Here is a 21291-nt window from a genome sequence, read left to right on the forward strand (position 1 = left end):
GTTCCCCCCCTCCTACATCACACGGAGAGCCAGGGAAAAGGACTGCACCGCTTTATTGTCTCCCAACACCTGTGGTTCCCCTGCCTCCCCACCCCTGCCCAGGGTACGGGCACACGCCTTCCAAGCTGTCCGAGGGCACCTGCCTGGCCTGGTTCGGTCCTCCTAGCTACCTGCAGAGGAATGACTCGGCGTGGGGCTGGGGAGAGAGTGGGCACCACCGTCCTCTCCCCTGGCAGAGCCTGGGCACCCACGCAGTTAGAGCTGGGTCCTCACCCTCTGCCCCACCCTTTCTGGGTCTCTGCCTGTGGGGGCAGGAAAATGGGAGTCAGCCCCCAGTGAGGGGTGGGAAATGCAGGTGGGGGGCGGAGCCTCTCTGTGGAAGAGGAAGGGGATGGCACTAGCTGAGGCACCCTCTTCTCAGACCCATGTGGACTGGCTGAGATGGGCAGAAGCCAGCTGGGCAGAGAGCAGGAGGGGGGGTGAGGGAAGGTGGGGCATAGACCAGGGGCCAGTAGGTAGGAAGGAGAGGAACTGGGGTACAAATGGGGCATCCAAGAGAGACAGACACAGTCCAGAGGCAGGAGAGGGTGAGCAGCCGGGACAGGAAAGGGCATAGAAAGGTGGGAACGGCTGACCTGAACCAGATGGTTCCTGTAGAGAACACAGGGCTCCCCTCCTCTCCTCTGCCCTCAGCCCCTCCCCCGCTCCCCACCTCCAACACACCCCAGAGCCAGCTGGCCATCCCAAGTCCTGGAAAACCTCTGGTAGGTGTGTCTCAGCCCACCAGCTCCCGGCGACCCCTCCTGTCTGGCCAGCCGGCCTGCCCCTCTGACCTCTGCGGGGTCGGCTTCACTCACCCTCTACCAGCAACCGTGTGTGGGCGCTGTCCTGGCCGGCCTGGCAGCAGTAGGTGCCCTGGTCCTCAGGTCTCACGTCACGGATGACCAGGCTGTGGGTGGGGCCGTGGCTGCGCAGCTCATACTTGTCTCCCGGGCACAGCTCGACCCCCTCCCGCAGCCAGCACACGTGGCCCCCCGAGCGGGACACGGTCACCTCCAGCACCGCCCTGCGGCCGACCAAAACCGTCTTCTCTCGAGGGGGGCGGCGGCACATCTGGAGAGGTAGTGCTGGGGGTGAGGACGAGGGCTTAAGTTAATAGGGACACGCAGGGCCCCCAGGAGGAGAGACGCATCTTTCGTCTCCCTGCAGGCTCCACTTGTGGTCTCAGATGTCTCGGGCACCAGCCCGATCCTCTCTCTGTACCCTTAACCCAAAGTCTCCTCCTCCCCAGGAAACGCACTGCCTGCTGTGACCCGCCCGAGAAGAGTCCCTCGAGGAAGGGAGGTGGGGAGGCAGTGTTCCCAGGACCGGCCGCCAGCCTGCCGGTCCCGAGGGGAGGTGATGCCCACTCCCAACCGTCCCTCCCCAGTTGCTTACCCTCCACCTCCAGCTGAGCCACGGACTGGGCGGGTCCAGCCTGGAAGCGGACCTCACCGGCGTCCTCCGGGCGCAGCTCGCTCAGCACCAGAACATGTTTCTTCCCTGGGGGTGAGGGAGGCGCTAGCGAGGCCGGAGCCTCCAAAGGGGAGGGTTCGGGGATGAAGGTGGGCCGGAGTGGGTCCCCGGGTCGGTTTGGACGCGGCAAATGTGCGCTGGAGGCGGAATTGCGGGAAAAGAGGAGTGGTCCAGGACCGATGGCTCAGAGCTGGGGACCGGGGAAATACCGGGCGAAGGTTCCTAGGGCTGTGGGGCGGGGCTCACCCGAGCCAGAGGCGGGGCTTATCCTAATAGGGCGGGGTTTGCCTGAGTCAGGGGCGGGGCAGCAAGGGCCAGAGTGGGAAGAACGTCCGCCAGACCTTCTTGTCGGATGCGGACGCGGCTTCCAGGTCTCAGCGGACGGCCTCCGAGCTCCCAGCTCCCGGTGGTCTCCACCTCCGACACGGTGCACTCGAACGTGGCGCCGTCGCCCTCGCGGGCGCGCACCGCCCGGAGCTCGGAGAGCACTGACACTAGGCGCTCTGGGGCGGAGCCGGGGGCGTGAGGCGGGGGCGGGGCTGAGGGGGCGGGGCCCGCTCACGCCCACGCTCCGCCCTACTCCCGGGAGGCACTGGAGCCCTGTCCGGGGCAAGTTCGGTCCGCCGCCCCCGCGCCCACAGCAGTGCCCCGTCCGGGCAGCGCCCGGTACCCACCGCGCACGGTCAGGCGGACGGGCCCGGCGCGAGCCGTCCCCGCTGCACAGCTGTAGGTCCCGGCGTCCAAGGGGCCGCAGCGCCGCAGCTGGAGAAGGCGACGCTTGCCGAGAGCCTGGAGCCTGAGCCGAGGGCTGGGGGTGAGCGGGCGCCCGTCCTAGGGGCGAGATTTGCAGAGGGTCGGGCTGAATTCGGGTGGACACAGGCAGCCTCGGCCCCGGGGGAGGGCGGCGCCCTCTGTTGAAGTCAAGCGGTTTCAAAGAGCGTTTATGCCTGTCTGTCCCCTCAGGTTGGGATCTGGCTGTCCTGGGCCTTCCGGGCCTCGCCAGGAGCCTCACTGGGAAGATGTCACCTTTGGGGATGTTAGGGCTGAAAACGGGTGCCGTGGGCACTGGAAGCCAAAAGTCAGGTACTGATCTCTCTGGACCAGAACTTGGATTCAAATATGGTCGACCCCTTTTGTCTGCCCTTGGGCAGAATCACCCCCCTGAGCTTCAGGCTCCTTAGAGAGAACATAGAGACAGCAAAACCTACTTATAGGGCTGTTGTAAGGATTAGAAGGTTAAATGTAAAGTAAATCTGAGCACAGTGCCAGGCACATCTGTTTAGTGAGTATTAGTTATTTCTCTTTGGGGCATTATTATGTCCTTATGATGCCAAGGTGGGATGGGTTCTGACCTTCTCCCAGGTGACATCGGCCAAGGCCTGGGAAAGCTCGCACTCCAATGTAGCTGTGTCTCCCTCGGTCACCTCTAGGTCCTGTGGCCCCCTCACAATGGTCACGGGGGCCTCTGGGAGTGGGAGAAGGAAGACACATTTGGGCACAAGGGTCAGTGGTGGACACATTTAGAGAAGGTGGTCAGTGGAGGTTATTCGTCGGCGGGAGGGGGGATGTGCTGGAACACAAGTGGTCCAAGTGGGATGCTAGTCAGTGGAGGACACAACAGGGCCACAGGGGTCAGGGCGACAGGAGTGGCCAGCTGGGGGGCATCATACTTTAACTTGGCCAGTGGGGGAGGGACATGCTGGGGTTACAGGGGCACGGGGGAGGGGACCAAAGCAGGGATGCCAGTGGAGTCACCTATAGGCAGGCATGGTCAGTGGGGACCATACTTTACTGGAATGGACAGGTGACCCTGGCCATTGGGAGACATGATGGGTTCAGAGGAGCAATGGGGAGGGACTCCAGACCAGGTGTGGTCAGTGGGGAATATGGGGGTAGAAAAATGGGGATCACTGAGGCAGGGTTGCTAGTCGAGTCATCTTCAGGCAGTCAGTGGGTCCCTGGGACTCAAGTGGTCAGAAGGGCACACTCAGGCAGGTGGCAGGGGTCACGGCAAGCAGGTGTGGTCAGTGGGGGGCACACGCAGAGTGGCCAGTGGGGCCCTGGTCAGGCAGGCAGACAATAGGGACCACTCGGGCACAAGCACCCTCACAGTGGCATGGTTAGTATTTCGTAGGGACTGGGAAGGTCAGTGGAGTCACGCCGGATCCAATTGGTCAGAGGAGCCAAACTCAAGCGAGGCAGTCTCAGGGGCCACACAAGGCCAAAGAGCCAGGGGAGGCACACTCCGACAGGCATGGTCAGTGCGGGGGGGCCACACGGGGAGGGGGATCAGTGGAATCACACCCCGGGCCATCAGCAGGCAAGCAGTGGGCCCAGAACGCACACCTCTCACGGTAAGTCTGGCTGCGCAGCGCAGGGAGTCCGCCGTGAAGGAGATGCAGCCCGAGTCGGCTGGGCCCAGGCCGCTGAGCACCAGACGGTGAGTGTGGCTCTCTGCATGCATGTGGCACTTGGGCCCCGGCTGCAGCCGGACTCCACCTCGGGCCCACTCCCCGGTCACACCCTCCTGGGACAGCTCCACCTGGAAGGTGGCACTGCCCCCCTCAGTGATGGTCACATCCTCCAGAGGCCGCAGCACCCTTAGCTGCCTTGCTGGTGGGGGGTGGGGTGGGGGGGAGACGGGGAGAGAAGGAGCATGAAGACTCTGGCTCTGGGCAGGGGTTTTGAGGGTTCGCACAGCCCTCGGCCCTGCCTGTACCACCGCTAACACCCAATATGAGCCCCTGTGGAAAGAAGCCCAGAACCAGGGTCAGGGAGAAAGGAGTACAGAAGGCCAACTGGGCGGGGTTGGTGAGGGGGGCGCTTTGGAGAGGGCACACGTGAAAGAGAGTTGTGGTTAGAGGGTTGAGGAGTCTGGGTGAGGGGTGCTGTGACACTGGAAGGAGCACAGGAACCGGAGTCAGACACACTGGGATTAGACCCTAGCTCTGCCACATGGTTTGTGTGCTGTGTGACCTTTGGCAAACTGTTCGACCTCTCTGGGCCTTAGTTTCTCCAACTTTACAGGGTGAATAGCATTAAGACATGGGTTTATTGTGATTCAATGAATGAAATAAATTAGAAGAGACTACATAGCAGCAGCAGCAACTGTTTCCCAAGCTCCGAGTGGGCATTTTTCACGTTATCTCAGCTAATGTTCCTGAAGACCCTTGAAGTACGAATCAGCCCCATTCTTAAGAAGACTTGGCTCAGAGAGATGAAGTAACTTGCGTGAGGTCTTGCAGCTAATAGAAAGCTCTGGCTTGGGGCGGGGAGGGTGTGTAGCCCGGGGCACGTGACTGAGGGATCCACACGGCAAGTGTTTCCGGAGGATAACATTTATGGTTACAGCAAAGCCAACCGGGACACAGGAAATGGAATGCAAAATCCACACGGACTCCTAGGGTCGATAGAAAACACTAGAAAATGAAAAGTTTTGCTTTGGGCAGGCTGCTTCAGGTCACACTTCCGGAGGCCAGCCGGGGCTGACTCGCCTCCGTGGCAAGGGGCACTTTGGTGGGGGATCTGAGGGGCCCTGGGCCAGCCAGGAAAGGCTGTGCCACGGGGCGGTGCGACATGTTAGGAGAAGACAGGGCACTCACGCCTCACGCTGAGCCTGGCCAGGGTGCGATCGTGGTGGCTCTCACAGCCGTAGGTGCCCTGGTCAGCCAGGACGACGCCGTGGATGAAGAGGCGGTAGATGTGGCCGTCCTGGGCCACGGACAGGCGAGAGTCGTGGGGTAAGGGTTCCCCACCTCGTACCCAGCGCACGGCGCCTGCTGCGCCCACTCGACCGGTCTCCACTTCAAGGCACACGTCCTGCCCTTCTTCTGCCCGCACATCTTGCAGCCGCCGCAGGAACAGCAGCTCAGTTTCTGGGGAGGAAGGGGGCGGGGTTCATGGAACCGGTGAGCCGGGGGTCATCATCTGCCTGTCCCTGGGCAGAGGGACAAGGCCACTAGAGCTGGGGTTGGGAGAACAGGTACAGGAGACAAAGACCCCTGCCTCCCCATCGGGCCCGAACCTCGAACGTGGAGCCGGGCACTTGAGGCTGTGCTCCCCGCTCGGGCGGTCACAGTCCCTGCATCGTCCAGCTGACAGCGTCGCACCGTTAGCGTGCGGCTTGAACCATTCTGGGCCATCTCTAGCTGGGGCCCCGGAGTGACAGCGGCCCCATTGCGGAGCCAGGTGACATCAGCGTCTGGTGGGGAGACCTCACACCGGAACGTGGCGTCATCGCCCTCATGGACGGTTAGTGGCGTCAGCTCGGAGACCAGCTTCGCCAGGGGTGGCTCTGGGGGATGGGGTGAGGCAGTGAGATGGGCTGTGTCTTTCCCTCTCCCTCCTTTCCATGCTCTCCTGGGGTACAGGTTCTCATCTCCCAGTTATCGGAAAGAGCTTTGCTGAGGACCACGGGGGGGTCTCAGAGGACAAGGTCCCAGCTCCCTGCTGCTCCTAGCTGTGTCCTCTCAATCCCGGCCTGGCTCCCTATTTCTCTGACTCCCTAACAGATAATTTACCACAGACCCTATTTATCTCATTTAACTGTCACAACAGCCCTATAAGACCAGCACCATCTCCCACCCCCCCCCCCACCAACCTTCAGAGCTGGGGCTCAGACAGGTGAAGCAACATGCCAGTGTCACACACAACTGACACGCGGAACCCAGATTGGAACCTGGGCGAGGTGACCCCAAAGCCCCTGCTTTTAACCACTGGGTTATGCCTCCTCCTATATAAAGGGCTCCTGAACCCCCATCCGTGTCCTAGCTGTGCATGCATTGCTTAGAGCCAGAGGCAGCAAGGAGGGAGCCGGGGATGAAGGAGTCCCAGAATGGTGCAGAGGTGTGGTCTTTGGGGTGACAGGGCCCACAGGGAGTGAGGGGTGCACTGTTACCTTCCACGCTGACGAGGAAGATGCGGCTGTCCTGGGGCGTGTCGCACAGGTACTCCCCAGCGTCCCAGCTCCGTGCCCCCCGCACCCGCAGCACCTGCCTCGCCCCGGCCTGCTCCAGCAGCACCCGCCCCTGGCTTGCCAGTCGCTCCCCGTCCTTGTACCAGCGCACAGGGCCCCCGGGCCCGGAGAGGCACACCACCAGCTCTAGGTCCCCGCCTGGGGTGCCGCGAACCCTTGTCTGGGCTGCCTCAGGGGCCACCACCCGCACGGGGGGCTCTGTGGGGTCAGAGCTGGGGGTCACTGGGTGGGGGAGAGGCCCGAGGGCTGCGGGGAGGGCAGTGGGAAGCGAGATGCCCAGAGAGGCGGGTGAGGGATGGACAGGGCATGCTGGAGAGGCGGGGAAGTTCATATGGGTCTGGGGGTGCGACCCTCTCAGGCTTTCTGCTCAGGCCATACTTACCGGCCACTTGGACGGTGAAGCGGAGGCTGGGGGCCCCCGGGGCTGTCCCGGACTGGCAGGTGTAGAGGCCTGCGTGGGCCAGGTCTGCAGCCCGGATGCAGAGGGTGCGGCGGGGGCCCTCGGCATGGAGTTCCAGGCCCTCGCACTCCTGCACCGGCCTCCCGTTGTGACTCCAGAAGACCGGGGCACTAGCCCGGGACAGCTCGCAGCTCAGCACCACTGGCTCCCCAGGGGCCACACGGAGCGGGGCAGGGGCTGCCTCTGGGGCAAGGAACTGGATGGGGGCCTCTGGACAGAGAGAGGAAGAGCACGTCAGCTCGGGCTTACTGCCGCCTCCCGCAGCCGGGCTGGCAGGAGGCACTCACCAGCCAGGCTGACGCTGAAGGTGACAGCTTCGTCACGAGTCTCGCACACATACTCCCCGGCGTCCTCGGGCTGGGCGTGGGGCAGGGTCAGGGTGCGAGCTGGCCCCTCGGCCCCCAGCTGCAGTGAGTCTGACACGTCCACCTCCAGCCCGTCTTTGTACCAGCGCACCTGGGACCCGGCAGGGGCCACCTCGCAGCGCAGCTCCACGCGCCCCGGAGCCCCGAACTGCAGGTCCAGGGAGCGAGCTGCCGGGTGCACGATCCTCTCTGGCGGGGCTGGCAGACAGACAGAGGGGAAAGGGACTCAGGCCCAGCCAGCAAGGCCCCCACCCGCTCACACTGGCTTCTCAGCACTGTCTCTTTTCCAGAGCAGTTCTCGGGACTGGTATGGCTACCATCTGGGGGCACCTATTGTATGCCCGGTGCTGTGCTAAGCACACAGCAGCTCCTTTCGCAGCTACTACTGACACTCCCGAGAATGGCATTGACGTTGGTTTCACTTTACAGATAAGGACTTGAAGCCTCTTTAGAGGAAAGTGATTTGTCCAAGGTCCCATGGATAGACAGACAGACCCAGACTGATGTGACCCCAATGCACGCCCCATACTACCATGCCTCCACTCCGTATGCTCTTTCTCCATTTCACCTCTGATGTACTTATCATCACCTACTGGCTGTCTGTCTGTCCTCACTAGAATCTGAGCTCCACAAAGGCTGGAGGTGTTCTCTTACTGGCTTGCTACGCTAGCCCTATCCCCAGAACAGAGCTGAGCGCATAGTAGTTGCTCAATAAATATTTGATGAATGAATGAATGAATGAATGCTCCTAACTGCTGGGCTCTCTCTAGGCACTATCTTGGCCTGATCTGGGCAAGCCAGGGCTCTCTGATGGCTGAGAATGAAGAGTCTGGGGGAGGGGCAGGCTGTGTGGGGCAGGTGGGCGCCCTTAAGAAGCAGGAAGTGAGAAGTTGGGTGTCTGTCCCTCGGCCTTCTCCCTCCCTAGCTCCCCACGGTGCCCACCTGTGACGGTGACAGTGAAGAAGGCTGAGTCATCTCCGGCGTCACACACGAACTCGCCCCCCTGCTCTGGCTGGGCCGCAGGCAGAACCAGGCGGCGGTGTGGCCCGTCACTCTCCAGCACCAGGGCCTCGCTCTCCTCCACCTCCAGCCCATCCTTGTACCAGCGCACGGGGGCGTCCTCCCGTGACAGCTCACACATCAGCACCACACACTCCAGGCTCACGGCGATCAAGGTCACCTCATCCCGGGGGTGTATGATGCACACTGGGGGCTCTGCAGAGTGGGGCAATCACAGGCCGTCACAAACTCACTGCCAGCCTCCCTGGCAGCACGAGGTTCCTGTCGCTCACAACAGTAAGAGTGAGAAGGATAATAATAACGAGGAATAACAGGTCCACAGTCTACCCTCTGAAATCCCTGGGGCCAGAGGTGTGAATCCAGAATGTTTCAGATCCCAGAAAAAACGGTGCATTTATTATATATCACATACCTGCCTCGAACCCTTAGCCCCCACTGGGGCACCCCACCCTCCCACCAACCACACTAACATTCACAGTGTAACATACACTCACTCTAAGCAAGGTAATTAAAGAGCAGAAGTGGTTTCACAGCAGTCAAGGTCAGGTTTTACTGAAATGACTTTGAAGACCAAACTTACAAAACGACTTTTGATTTTGAGAGGTTTTTTTGGATTTCAGAATTGCGAATAAAGGATCGTAGATCTGTAACAGCAAATGCTTCTATACTATTTCCTGAGGGTCCAGGAACAGCCCTAAGCACTGTGCACATTGAACCCTCACAGCACCCCTAAGAAGTAGGTATCATTCTATCCTTGTTTTCCAGATGAAGAAACCGAGGCAAAGAGTGATGAACTCATCTCTTTAAGGTCACAGCTGGGTACGTGTACTCGAGGGCTCAAGGAAGAACCACCATCTGTTAAAGGGAGGCTCAGGCTCTGTGAGCATTGGTAAGGCATTGAAAGCCAAGGCTTGCAGCCCTCAGTAATGATTTTTGCATCTGGGCCTAAGAGTTGCCAACACCTGTCTGAGTTCCCTAGGGATGCTAAGTGCTGATGCTGGGAATTCATCTCCAACTGCTCCAAAGTGGTCACTCCTCCACAGGAAAGGACCTATGTCAACACTGGAGGTGACTGATGCACTGAGTCGGAGCCTCGCCATGCTCCCATGCACCCTGACCGGCTCCCAGAATCTTCTAGTTTCCAAGACACTTTCGAGCTCCTTTAACATGCAGCCACCTCGTGGCTAACCTCAGGAACTGCTAGCTTCCCGGTCCCACTGTTTTTGCAGAGGTGCGCATGGGCAGACGTGCTCACCAGCACACACTCAAGTCCTCTGCCTCCACAGCCCACCTCCCTAAAGAATGCAGGCTGGTTCTCTGGGGTCCAGCAAGCCTGGTAGATTGCAGCGCGAGATCTACCCCTGCCTGAGGAACGGGGGAGGTGACGGGAGCAGCCGGGTGGGGACAAGGTGCCGTGACAGTACTGGGGTGTCTGCACAGCTGCGGGACCTCGGCTTGGCATCAGGGTTGATTACCCCTGGCCCAGAGCCCGGGTGGTGCTTGTGTGAACTTCTCTGTGAAGAATCTGGTGTTTTGTGGGGAGGCCAGATGTGGGCTGAAAGGTGTGTGGCTGCCGTTGTGTCTGACCGGGGGCCGGTGTGGGGCCGAAGAGCTTGAAAGGGTCCCTACAGGAGAAAAGATGCACAGAAAGGCCTCTGTGGCTCTGGGGCTTGTGTGTGCCAGGCTGCACTATGCATGGTGCAAGGAGTCGTGCGGTGGGGGGGTGGGACACCTAGGCAGCTCAGCCCGGATTGAGGCATCACCGCTGGGGCAGAGCGGAAGACAGGGCAACAAGGCGGTGCCAGTGCAGCCAGCATGGTTCTTCTGTGCCACCCAGAGCTGCCAGGCCCTGCGAACCCCCCCACCCCCGTCACTTCCCCCAAGCCGCACATCCACACCAGGACTGGCGCTGTGGCCTACAGCCCTGTGCTGTCCACACTGAACCACCGTCACGTGCTTTTCCAGCTCTGAACCTTCTTCCCTCTACCTCCAGCCCGAACCTGACCCCACTTAGCTTACTCGGCCCCTGCCCCCAAGTATCCGGTCTGAAGGCACTTTCTGCCGGCCGACAAGGTTAGCAAACCCCCAGCCTCGAGCTCCCTCTGTACCTCTGTCACAACACTGGACAATCCGACCTTCTGAAACCCTCTAACGTGTCTGGCTTTGCCGGAGGCTGTGCACTCCTGGAGGGAAGTGGGCATGTCTGTCTGCTTGCCTGGGGGTGTGTGTGGGGCTGGGGGCGCGGTGACTGTCTCCCACAGCCCTCCGTGCCTCTCCTGTTCTCTCTCCGGCCCTCTGCTCCTTCACATCACTTGTCACAACGTGTTGACTGTACATTTATTTGTGTATTTATTGGTTTAACACAGGGGTCGCAAACTCAAATGCCCCCACGGGCCAGGTAGGTAGTAAGGTGAGTGGCTGAAGCGGTGTGGGGAGAGGCAGAGAGGAACAGCAGCGTGGGCAGGGCAAGGGAATGCCCCCCGCCTCCCCCCCACAGTGCGGGTCGGCTGCTACTCAGCACCAGCTGTTCGTCGCCATGTGGGGAATCGAGACCAGAGCCGCCGGGTCTTCGGCTTTTTCAAGAGGACGCATAACTCCGGATTGTTATGTGAACTGTCCTGACTTTGGTAAGACTCTGCGGGCCAAACAAAACACATCTGTGGGCTGCGTGGAGCCCTACGGACTGCCCGTTTGCGACCTGTGGTTAACAGCTGCATCCCCCGCTAGACCGGAAGCTCTCTGAGAACGCAGACGGTGCGCGCTTCACGCAGCAGTTACCTGCAGCACCTGGCTCGGGGTCTGGTGGCATGTGGGAAGCGCCCAGTAAATGAGCCAGTGGAGCACCGCTCTTCCTGGCCCTGGTGCTGGGGAGGAGCCTGCTTACTTGAGAATCAGGGCCCTGGGGTCTTCCGGGAAGCCTTGGCACATCCACCTGCAGCCCACCCCCCCGTCCCTCCTCCCCAGTGTGCTAACTAGGGAGTAGGTGGCCAGCTCCCCCAAGGGCTCAGGACTGTCTTCTGGTGACCCCGGGCAGCTGGGGTGAACCCACACCTGTGACAGTGACGGTGAAGGAGGCCGACTCATCATCGATTTCACACAAGTACTCGCCGGAGTCCTCCAGCTGGACGGCGGGCAACACCAGGCGGCGGACGGTGTCCTCCTTCTGCAAGAGCAACGCGGGGCTCTCCACCACCTCTTCACCGTCCTTGGTCCAGCGCACCTCAGCCCACGGGCGGCATAGCTCACAGGTCAGCACCACACGCTCCAAGCGCACGGCTGCCACGTACACCTTGCCACTGGGGTACACGATCCACGAGGAGACATCTGCAGGACAGGGACAGTCATAGCTGGGAGCCATGTGCCCAGCTGCCCTTCCTGATCCATGCCTGTTCCCTCCTCCTGGAAGCGAGCCACGTGTTGAAGAAGAGAGCCCTCCCACTTACATCTAATGCCCAGGGGTCATCACAATAAAAAAAGAGAAAGAAAAGGAAAAAAGAAAAAAAGAAAAAAAAAAAGAGAGTCTTCCTTCGGATTCGGTGTCTTAGCTGCTGGGACAGCCACACCCATCTGGAGACACAACTACAGTCGCCAAAGCACATCACAGGCGCGGTGGCACCGTTGGGACCTTGGTGTCAGCCTTTGCTATAGAAATGTTCTGCGCTGTCTGGGTTGGGGCAGGGGCAGCATGTAAAGTGGGGCTGGGAAGAGGTGGGTTAGGTGCCCGGGTAGAACCAGGGTCTCCCGTATTTGAGATCTTCCGACCCCTCTGGTGTGAGGGCTCACCTGCCCTAGACCCGGGCCCGCAGGAGAGCTCTGCATTCCCTAAAGGTTCTCCTTCACCAGAGAATGGAAAGGGGCAGAGGTTCCCTGTGACACGTGGAGCCCTGACCAGTGTTTATGACAATGCATTTCTGGTGGGTGACCGAATCCCAGGATGCAGACGGAGGAGGGGCATGCGATCAGCTGGGAAGGGAGGGAAAAGGGCCTGGGAACAGTGGGCCGGCGGGGAGAGTGTGACAGCTGCCAGGTGGCGTCACACGGGCCTGCCCGTCCCCGCACCTGTGATGGTGACGGTGAAGTAGGCGCGCTCATCTCCAGCGACGCACTGAAACTCGCCCCCGTCGGCGGGCTGGGCAGCAGGCAGCACCAGCCGGCGGTGCGGCCCTTCCTTCTCCAGCACCACGAAGTCACTCTCCTCCACCTCCTGCCCATCCTTGTACCAGCGCACGGGCGCATCCTCTCGGTCCACCTCACAGGTCAGCATGACACACTCGGAGGTAATGGCATGCACAAACACGTGCTCCTGGGGGTCCAGGATATGCACCGGGGGGTCTGGTGGGAAGCAGACAAGACACGGTCACACATGGGGAGAGAGTTTCCTCCCCAGGGGACACTGGGAGGGTTCAGGCCATGCTGTGCAGGGTGGTCCGAAGCAATGACGGCATGGCGGGTGAGGCAACGGAGACCCTGGGGCACCTTTGTGTGCTGTGGGTCCCCACAGGATCGGGGGTGGCTGGGCGGGGACACGGGGGAGGGAGAGGCACAGCCAGCCTTTGCCTAGGCTGAGAGGAGGTTAGTATCATGGGCCACACTGGGGCTATGCTTGCCGCTGTTTTTACAAGGGAGCCCCCGGAGTACAGGCCCCAGGCGGGGCAGGAAGTGGGACCGACTTAGATGCCACAGTGAGACAGCTGCTCTCTACAGGTAGTACATTCCCTGTCGCTGGGTGCACGTGGGCAGCAGTTACAGGGCCTCCTTGCAATGGGGTTGAAACAGGAAGTCCACTCAAAGCGAGCTGAGCTGAATCAATGGTTCCCAAGCTGCCCTCCCAGAGTGGATCCCCAGGCTCTCCCCTGGATAGTCTGGCGCTGGAGAGCTGGGGGCCTGGGCGTATGCACTGATAACAAGCTTCCCAGCTGGTTCTGAAGCAGCCAGAACATGGACTGGCTTGAGAACCACTGGGCCACTGCTCATAAAGCTTCCCTTCGACCCTGACTACCTGGGCCAAGAGGGTAAGCACAGACCTGGGTGTGAACCCAGCTACGGCTGTGTGATGATGGGTAAGTCACATAACCTCTCTGAGCCTCAGTTTCTTCATCTGTGTGTTCAAGCTCTAAGGCTTCTCATCCAGTTGGGAAGATTACACGACACGCTATATATTTCAAGCATTTCTCATAATGCTCGGTTCGTGGCAGGTGCTCAATAAACGTTAGCACATGTGTCTCCTTCCCTTAATCGGACTTCCATTCCCCACCATCTCCCTAGCCCAGGGCATGTGGAGGGCAAGTACGCAGGAGGGTGTTGGTGCACGGAAGGATTAAGAAGCAAATACAGAAATCATTTGAGAACATGTCCCCTGGCCCCCTAGGCTCTCCCTGGAAGGGACCCCCAAGCAGGCAGACCAGGGGCAGGGCTTGCATGGCTCCCCGGAGTCAACCTCAGCCGCAGACCACCATAGTTGCTGACCTTGGACGGTGACGCTGAAGAAGGCCGAGATACCTTCTGTTCTGCACTCAAACTCGCCACTGTCTCGGACTTCGGCGGCCGGCAGGATCAGGCGGTGTTTGCGCCCATCCGTCTTCACCAGCAGCGACTCGCTCTCCTCTACCTCCTGCCCATCCTTGTACCAGCACGCCGGGAAGTCCACCCGGGAGAGCTCACAGGTCAGCACCACCCGCTCCGAGGTCGTGAAGGTCAACGACTCCTTGCCCTGGGGGCTCAGGATGTGCACCGGGCTCTCTGCGTGGGGAGAAGTGTGGGCACAGGCAGCACTCTCGTCATGCTCTACCTGGGACAGGCACCCCTCTCTGGTGCAGGGGGGTGATACATCAGGCCAGACAATGGCTGGGTCTACACGTTTGTTGGAATTGAAAAAATATTAGTTTTGGGCTTACACACCAGTTCTCAAGAGCAATGCTTGAGTGCACAGAATTCCTAGGGAGTCTACTGAAAAATGCAAATTCTTAGACCTGCACAGGCCTGTAAAGGGCCAGGGAATTTGCATTATAAACCAGCCCTCCCGGCAGGCAAACCTGAGTCTGGGGTCCCAGATCGCATTCTGAAAATGCCATCCGGTTATTGGTTCGTACTCTGGGCCCCTCCTAGGATGCCGGCAGCTGACCGCCTCCGGGCCCTGTGCTTGACCACCGAGGAATTCCTTGACTGGCCTGACAAACTCCAGCGACAATGAGATGGCAAATGCCACATGTCCCCCACACTTTCAGACACGCACCCCCCCCCCCCGAACCGTCTTCCTCAGGGACGCCTTATTCCCTTCCTTCCCGGTTTCCGCAGGTAGCACAGTGTGATTCCGGAGCCAGACTGCCTGGCTTTCACAACCCAGCACCAGCACTCATTTGTTCGGTGACTCTGGGAGAGTCACTTAACCCCTCTGTGGCTCAGTTTCTCCATGTGTAATATGGGCTCACAAAAGAACCTATCTTGGGGCACCTGGGTGGCTCAGTTGGTTAAGCAGCTGACTTCGGCTCAGGTCATGGTCTCATGGTTTGTGAGTTCGAGCCCCGCCTCAGGCTCTGGGCTTGACAGCTCAGAGCCTGGAGCCTGCTTTGGATTCTGTGTCTCCCTCTATCTCTCTCTGCCCCTCCCCACTTGTGCTCTGTATATTAAAAAGTAAACATTAAAGAAATTTAAAAAAAAAAGAACCTATCTTATAAGGGCTGTTGAGAGACCCATGTTAATCAATGCATGTAAAATGACTGGGATGGTGCCCAACACCACAGGAAGTTGCTCTGATAATATTATTGATTACACGACAGGGCAGGAAGCAGTCACGGACTAGGGGCCCAGACGCCATGCCTCTCAGATAACAAACGTAATAGAATTCCGCAATAGAATTCTATTTGACTCCAGAGAATTTGACTATGATGCTGATGAAGGTAACAAAGAGTTCCCTATACATTGTACGTAGGCGGAAATTGGCCTTCTGGACCACTGAGCCCTCCATCTGAGCCCACCAAGGACTTCTGCATCCTCCCTGGTCCCCACAAGCACCAACCTTGGATGGTGAGGGCAGCCGAGTCCTGCACGCCGGGGCAGCTGAAGCCCACCAGGGCCCCGCTGTGCTGGTGCCTGACGGCCTGCAGGAGGAGTCTGTGCTGCGGGCCTTTCTGCTCTATACGGTATCGCAAGGCCCCAGGCTCCACCTGGCCCTCCGCCTCGTTACTCTTGAGCTCTTCCCCGTTAAGGAACCAGGTGCCCTGGATGATGGTGGAAAGATCCAGGGAGAAGACCGCATCTTCCCCGTCGTATACCTGCACATCCTCCAGACCGGCCACCAGGCGAGCTGTGGGCACTGCGATGGGGACAGAGTGCCGCCATCAGAACCAGAAGGCTGGCAGCGGACAAGGAGTGGCCGGCGGCAGGTATAATATGTGACGGGGACCAAAGGCTGGGGAAGGGAGGAGAAAGGATGAGGCGGCTGTGATGGGGGACACGGCCACCAATGGGCGAGTCTGGAGGGGTTGACTCACCGAGGTGAGCAGTCCCGTGGAACACAACGTGGGGACTACGGCCGTGCTCGCTGACCGTGCAGACGCGGAAGCGGTAGTCGCCCTCGGAGGGCACGCAGTCCCCCGGGACCTCCACGGCTCCGGCCTTCTCGATGCTGAAGCACTGGATCCAGTCTTCGGAGCCCACCTCCTGTCGCTCCAGCCGGTAGATGAAGGGCGTCTCAGGGGCCGGCTCGGGGGGCTTCCAGGTCAGCAGGACGGTGTTCTTTTGGCCCTTGAACATCTCTGCCAACACTGGGGGGCCTGGGGGGCTGTGCTTGACGCCTGAGACCGAGGGAGGGTTTGCATTCCAGCCCTGCTCCAGCCTCCCACAGCCCTCCCTGCTCGATTCCCCGCTCTGCCACCCCAGACTCTGGCGTCTGGTCACCCTCCTGCCCTGGCCCCGCCATCCGGCCCTCGAGGAGTCTGCCCACGGGCTTTCCTGCCCTCACATTTGACTCTGAGCAGGGTGGTGGTGCGTGAGTTGCCCAGGCTAAAGGTGACCTCGCCGGCATCTTCTCGGGTGACCCCTGGGAGGACCAGGGCGTGCATGCGGCCAGAGCTGCTCTGGCAGATGGCTGGTAAGTCCTCCCCATCGCGGCTCCAGCGCCCCTCGACCCCGGCGTCTTGGGTCTCCACCAGCAGCACCGCATTCTCTCCCTCCAGGACGTCGAGCTTCCGAGGCAGCCGCTTCAGGATGGGCCCTGAGACACAGATGGGGACTCGCTGGGCCTGGGGTCTGGACAGCCGCCTGTCTCAGCCTCGGCCCCCTCCCACTGGCCAGCCCACCTTTGACTGTCACGTTGGCCACCGTGCGCACCCGGCCCCGCATCTCGCACAGGTAGACGCCATCGTCGTCTGCCTTCAGCCTGTGGATGATGAGGCGCCGGACGGCACCCTCCTCGATCTGCTCGTACTTGCGGCAGGGCAGCAGGCGCTGGTCCTCACGGAACCAGGCCGTGGGGATGCGGGAGTTGGGCACTTTACACTCCAGCACGACAATCCCATGCTCCCGGCCCTCCACATCCTGCAGGGGCCTGGTGAAGCGCAGGCGGGGCTCTGTGGGGAGGGGAGAGATAGGAGAAGGTTCTGGAGAGAGCCAGACCAGGGGAAGGACTCCCTGCATTAGCAACTGCCCGAACCCGAGTCAGCTCCTGCCATTTTTCTCCCATGGCCAGCAGGTATTCCCGAATCACAGAAAATCCACCAGAAGAGAAGTCCGGCAGCCCAAATTCTCACCTGACCCTGACACTCATCAGCCATGTCACCTCAAGCAAGGCCATTTTCATGATTGTGGGCCTCAGTTTCCTGACTTTCAAGTGGGGAAAGGGATGGAAGGGCTTGGGCTACATTGGTGATTTCCCCAGCTGTTCCCTGGGGTCCGTCAGAGGCACTACACAAACTCTGCAAGGGGCTGAGCTGAATTTCATTTTTAAAGACCTTTAGTCGTTTTCACTCTAGCTAGAGCTAGAGCGTATAATGCCGAGGGAAAGAAGTCAGTCAGAGATAAACAAAGGCTCAGTCGGTTAAGAGTCTGACTTCGGCTCAGGTCATGATCTCACAGTTCGTGGGTTCGAGCCCCACGTCGGGCTCTGTGCTGACAGCTTGCTCAGAGCCTGGAGCCTGTCTTCGGATTCGGTAAATCCCTCTCTCTCTGACCCTCCCCTGCTCACTCTGTTTCTATCTCTCTCTCAAAAATAAATAAAACATTTTTTAAAAAACCCAAAAAAACAAATATCATATGACCTCACTCATATGTGGAATTTAAGAGACAGAACAAAGGAAAAAAATTAAAAAAGGGAGATAAACCAAGAAACAGACTCTTAACTATAGGGAACAAACTGATGGTTAGCAGAGGGGAGGTAGGTGGGGGGAATAGGGGATGGAGATTAAAGGGTGCAATTATCATGATGAAAAAAATAAAAAAAAACAAAATGATTTTTTTTAAAGCACGATTAAAACTTAAAGAAACAGGGGCGCCTGGGTGGCTCAGTCAGTTGAGTGTCTGACTCTTGACTTTGGCTGGGGTCATGGTCTCACGGTTTGTGAGTTCGAGCCCTGTGTCGGGTGACAGTGTGGAGCCTGTTTGGGATTCTCTCTTCCCCTTCCCTTCCTGGTGCATGAGTGCCTGCGCTCTCTCTCAAAATAAAGAAATAAATAAAACTTAAAACGTAAAATAGTCATTTTCAGGGGCACCAGGGTGGCTCAGTCCATTAAGTGTTGGACTTTGGCTCAGGTCATGATCACGCGGTTCCTGAGTTCAAGCCCTGCATCGGGCTCTGTGCTGACAGCTCAGAGCGTAGAGCCTGCTTCAGATCCTGTGTCTCCCTCTCTCTTTCTGTCCCTCCCCACTTGCACTCTGTCTCTCTCTCTCAAAAATAAATGAACACTAAAAAAAAAAAAAAAAGTCATTGTCAGAACTTCATTTTACAGGGGCGCCTGGGTGGCTCAGTCAGTTAAACGTCTGACTTCAGCTCAAGTCATGATCTCATGGTTGGTGAGTTCAAGCCCCATGTCAGGCTCTGTGCTGACAGCTCAGAGCCTGGAGCCTGCTTCTGATTCTGCATCTCCCTCTGTCTCTGCCCCTCCCCTACTCACACTCTGTCTCTCAAAAATTAATCAATGTTAAAAAAAATTTAAAAAGCAAAAAACTGCATTTTATAAAAAGAAAGCACGATGACAGAAACAACCAACGGGTTTATCAGGCCGCTGGAGAAGCATGCTTGTCCTGCACCTCTGGAAGACAGAGCTTCCCATTGGGCTTTTCTTTCCTGATGGCCTTAGTGCAGTCTGTGCACATCAGACCTCACCACCGAAACACAGGTGCCACAGCACGGCTCAGGAAATTTGCCCACTTTTCCTACTCTGAGGGGACAAGTTGAGTAATAGCTAGGGAAGGTACAATCCCTCGAGTTTCGAGGAACCCCTATTCTGGAGAGCTTTACCTTCCAGTGGGAATTTGGGGTGCTTTTTCCCCCTCTGAGTTTTCTGTTTATATGAGCAACGTGTCTAATGTTATTAGATACCGTTGGTGACTCAGCTTCGAAATGGAAATTTCCTCTCCTTCACCTTCCTCTTCCTTCAAAACAGGAAAGCAGTCTCCTGAAAGGGCATTTTTCCCCCCTCCCTCAAGTCTACCTTTGGTGTGAATCAGGAGTTTCTCCATGTGTCGCCTGCAGCCAGACTTTCCCCCAGGACTCACAGACTAGACCCAGTCGTGAATGCGGCCTTGTCTTACCCTTGTTCTCACGATAGTTACAAATCTGCACCTAGAAACGTATACCCATAAAATGTTCCTTACATCAGTCTCAGACATTGGGGCCCCACGTGGGATTTCCACTGAGGGAAGGGGGGTAAAACAAAAAAGGATGAAATCCACTGGACTAGAAGTACTCCCTCTTGGTTGGTACAGCAATCACTCCTTAAAGCGGTTTATCAAAGGCTGATTTTCCACCAAGGCCTCAGAATCACTTAGGAAGTTTGCTAAGAAGTTTCTGGGTACCCTGGAGACCTACTAAATCCGAATCCCTGGGGGGTGGGAGGTGGAGGCGGGCAGGTAATGGTATGTTATTAGTCCGCCTCCTCTCCCCCTACCGGCTCCCCGGCAGCGCTGAAGGCCCCTCTCCCGGGCTCGGACAGCCCCGAGGTGCCGCAGTACCTTTGACGTGCAGCTGCACCGCGCTGAGAGTCTGGCCCGCCGAGTTGCGCGCTGCGCACACGTAGAGCCCGCGGTCCTTGGCCTGGCAGTAGAGCACCTTGAGCACAAAGCCGCCGTCGCGGTCGCGGTACATGAGGCGGCGGCGGTCGGAGAGCAGCGGGCGGCCCTCCCAGTGCCATTCGATCTCGGGCTCGGGCTTGCCCATCACGTAGCAGCGGAACTTGGCGTGCTTGCCTTCGTTCACCCAGAAGGTCTTGGGCGCGCACTTGAGCGGCTCCACGACGGGCTTGGGGGCCTCATCGGGGTCCTCGGGCGGGCTCTCGGGGGGCTGGTGCACCTGCAGCAGCGCGCCGGCCTGCGCGTGGCCGTGCGCGTTGCGGGCGTGGCACACGTAGACACCCGAGTCCGGCAGCCGCGCGGCCAGGATGCGCAGCGCGAGGCTCACGCCGGGGCCGCTCTCGGCACGGCCGGGCTCCAGCAAGAAGTGGCCGCTGTCCCACACTTCGTCCAGGGCCATCCCGTCCTTCTCCCAGTAGAGCGCGGGCGCGGGGAGGCCCCCCACCTGGCACGTCAGGACCACCTGCTCCCCCCGCAGCACCCACTGGGACCGGGGCCCCGCCAGGAACACCGGGGCGCCCTCCCCCGCCCCGGGAGGAGGCAGCGGGCGCTCGGCGGGCTGGGGGTCGGGCTCAGGGGCCGGCGGCTCCAGCACGGTGACGGCGGCCGCCGCGTAGGCCTCTCCGGCCGCGTTGCGCGCGCGGCACACGTAGACCCCCGCATCCGTGGGCAGCGCGCCGCTCAGCAGCAGGCCGTGCTCGGCGCCGTCCACCGGGAAGCTCAGGCGCTCGGAGGCCGCCAGCTGCTGGCCGCCCTTCTCCCACACGACGATAGGCGGCGGCTCTCCCAGGACCACGCACTTGAGCTCGGCCTCGGCGCCACTTACCACCCGCACGGGCCGCGGGAAGCGCAGGAAGCACGGGGGGCTCCCCTGATCCCCCGAGCCCGCCTTCATCGCGGCGGCCGGCCCGCAGCGGCGCGGGGGAAGGGCGGGCGGCGGGCGCGCGGAGGCCGGGGGTTGGGGAGGGGGCGGGGAGCGGCGAGGGGAGCCCGCGAGGGAGGCGCGTCTGGGGCCGGGGGCGGCGAGGATCCGCGGAGCTCTCCCCCCAGCCGCCCGCGCCCGGCTCGCCTCCTTACCCTCGGCCCGGAGCTGCGGCTCGGCGGCGGCGGCGATTCCCGGGCCCCGAGCCGAGAGCTCGGGGGGCAGTCCTTCCTGTTTGCCTTTGCAGCGAGGGGCCCCGCAGCCTCCCCTGCCCGCTGCCTAGCTTCCTGCTCCGGAGAGCCTCTCTTCCCAGCCCCCTCCCACAGCCTGGGCCACTTTCCCCTCCTCCCTCCCACCTCCAGCCGCCAGGTCCCCAACCGCCCGCCGGGCTTGGGCCTGAGTGGCAGAGGCGCCTGCAGCTGCCAATCCCAAAAATATTCTCTGATGACACAGCTGGAGGACAAGAGCCCAGACTGGCTCCTCGAGGCTAAGTTTAGAGCAGGCAGGACCACCTGCCCCCCGCCCTAGCCCCGGTTCTAGCCCCGACCTCAGCCCTTCCCCCCCATGACGGGTCCAGCAGCTGCTTGGTTGCAAGGGGCCCCTCCCGAAGGTCTGAGGGGCTGGCGCTTTCTGTCTCCAAGACGAATAACACTCTTAGGAGCTGGCTGACCCCAGCTCCCTGGCTCCTGTTGTACCTGATGTCACCTCTGTGCTGGGTGCTGGGATGTGTATGTTTGAGAAAGAGAGAGAG

At 59.9% G+C, this 21291-nt stretch overlaps 1 protein-coding gene across 2 annotated transcripts; it reads right to left on the reverse strand.

The window, feature by feature from the left end:
- Positions 1-52: 52 nt before the first annotated feature.
- OBSL1 (obscurin like cytoskeletal adaptor 1) lies at positions 53-20559 on the reverse strand. Of its 2 annotated transcripts, XM_039216670.1 has the most exons (21): positions 19502-20559; positions 16633-16902; positions 16296-16547; positions 15826-16128; positions 15351-15647; positions 13802-14074; positions 12395-12667; positions 11387-11659; positions 8258-8530; positions 7238-7513; positions 6873-7160; positions 6413-6688; positions 5540-5809; positions 5118-5390; positions 3862-4128; positions 2868-2980; positions 2190-2346; positions 1857-2018; positions 1438-1542; positions 858-1127; positions 53-170 (listed from the first exon to the last, which is right to left on the reverse strand). In XM_039216670.1, exons 1-21 carry the CDS (start codon positions 20511-20513, stop codon positions 163-165), a joined length of 5691 nt encoding a protein of 1896 aa, XP_039072601.1. In that variant the 5' UTR covers positions 20514-20559; the 3' UTR covers positions 53-162. The 2 variants fall into 2 exon arrangements, with proteins under 2 accessions (XP_039072601.1, XP_039072602.1); XM_039216671.1 differs by lacking the exons at positions 53-170; positions 858-1127; positions 1438-1542; ... (8 more) ...; positions 7238-7513; positions 8258-8530 and adding an exon at positions 10661-10970 and having other exon boundaries at positions 19502-20553.
- Between the last annotated feature and the right edge of the window lie 732 nt (positions 20560-21291).

The sequence above is a fragment of the Hyaena hyaena genome, unplaced genomic scaffold (genome assembly GCF_003009895.1).
Source record: "Hyaena hyaena isolate Hyena2069 unplaced genomic scaffold, ASM300989v1 scaffold_650, whole genome shotgun sequence".
Lineage (NCBI taxonomy): Eukaryota > Metazoa > Chordata > Mammalia > Carnivora > Hyaenidae > Hyaena > Hyaena hyaena.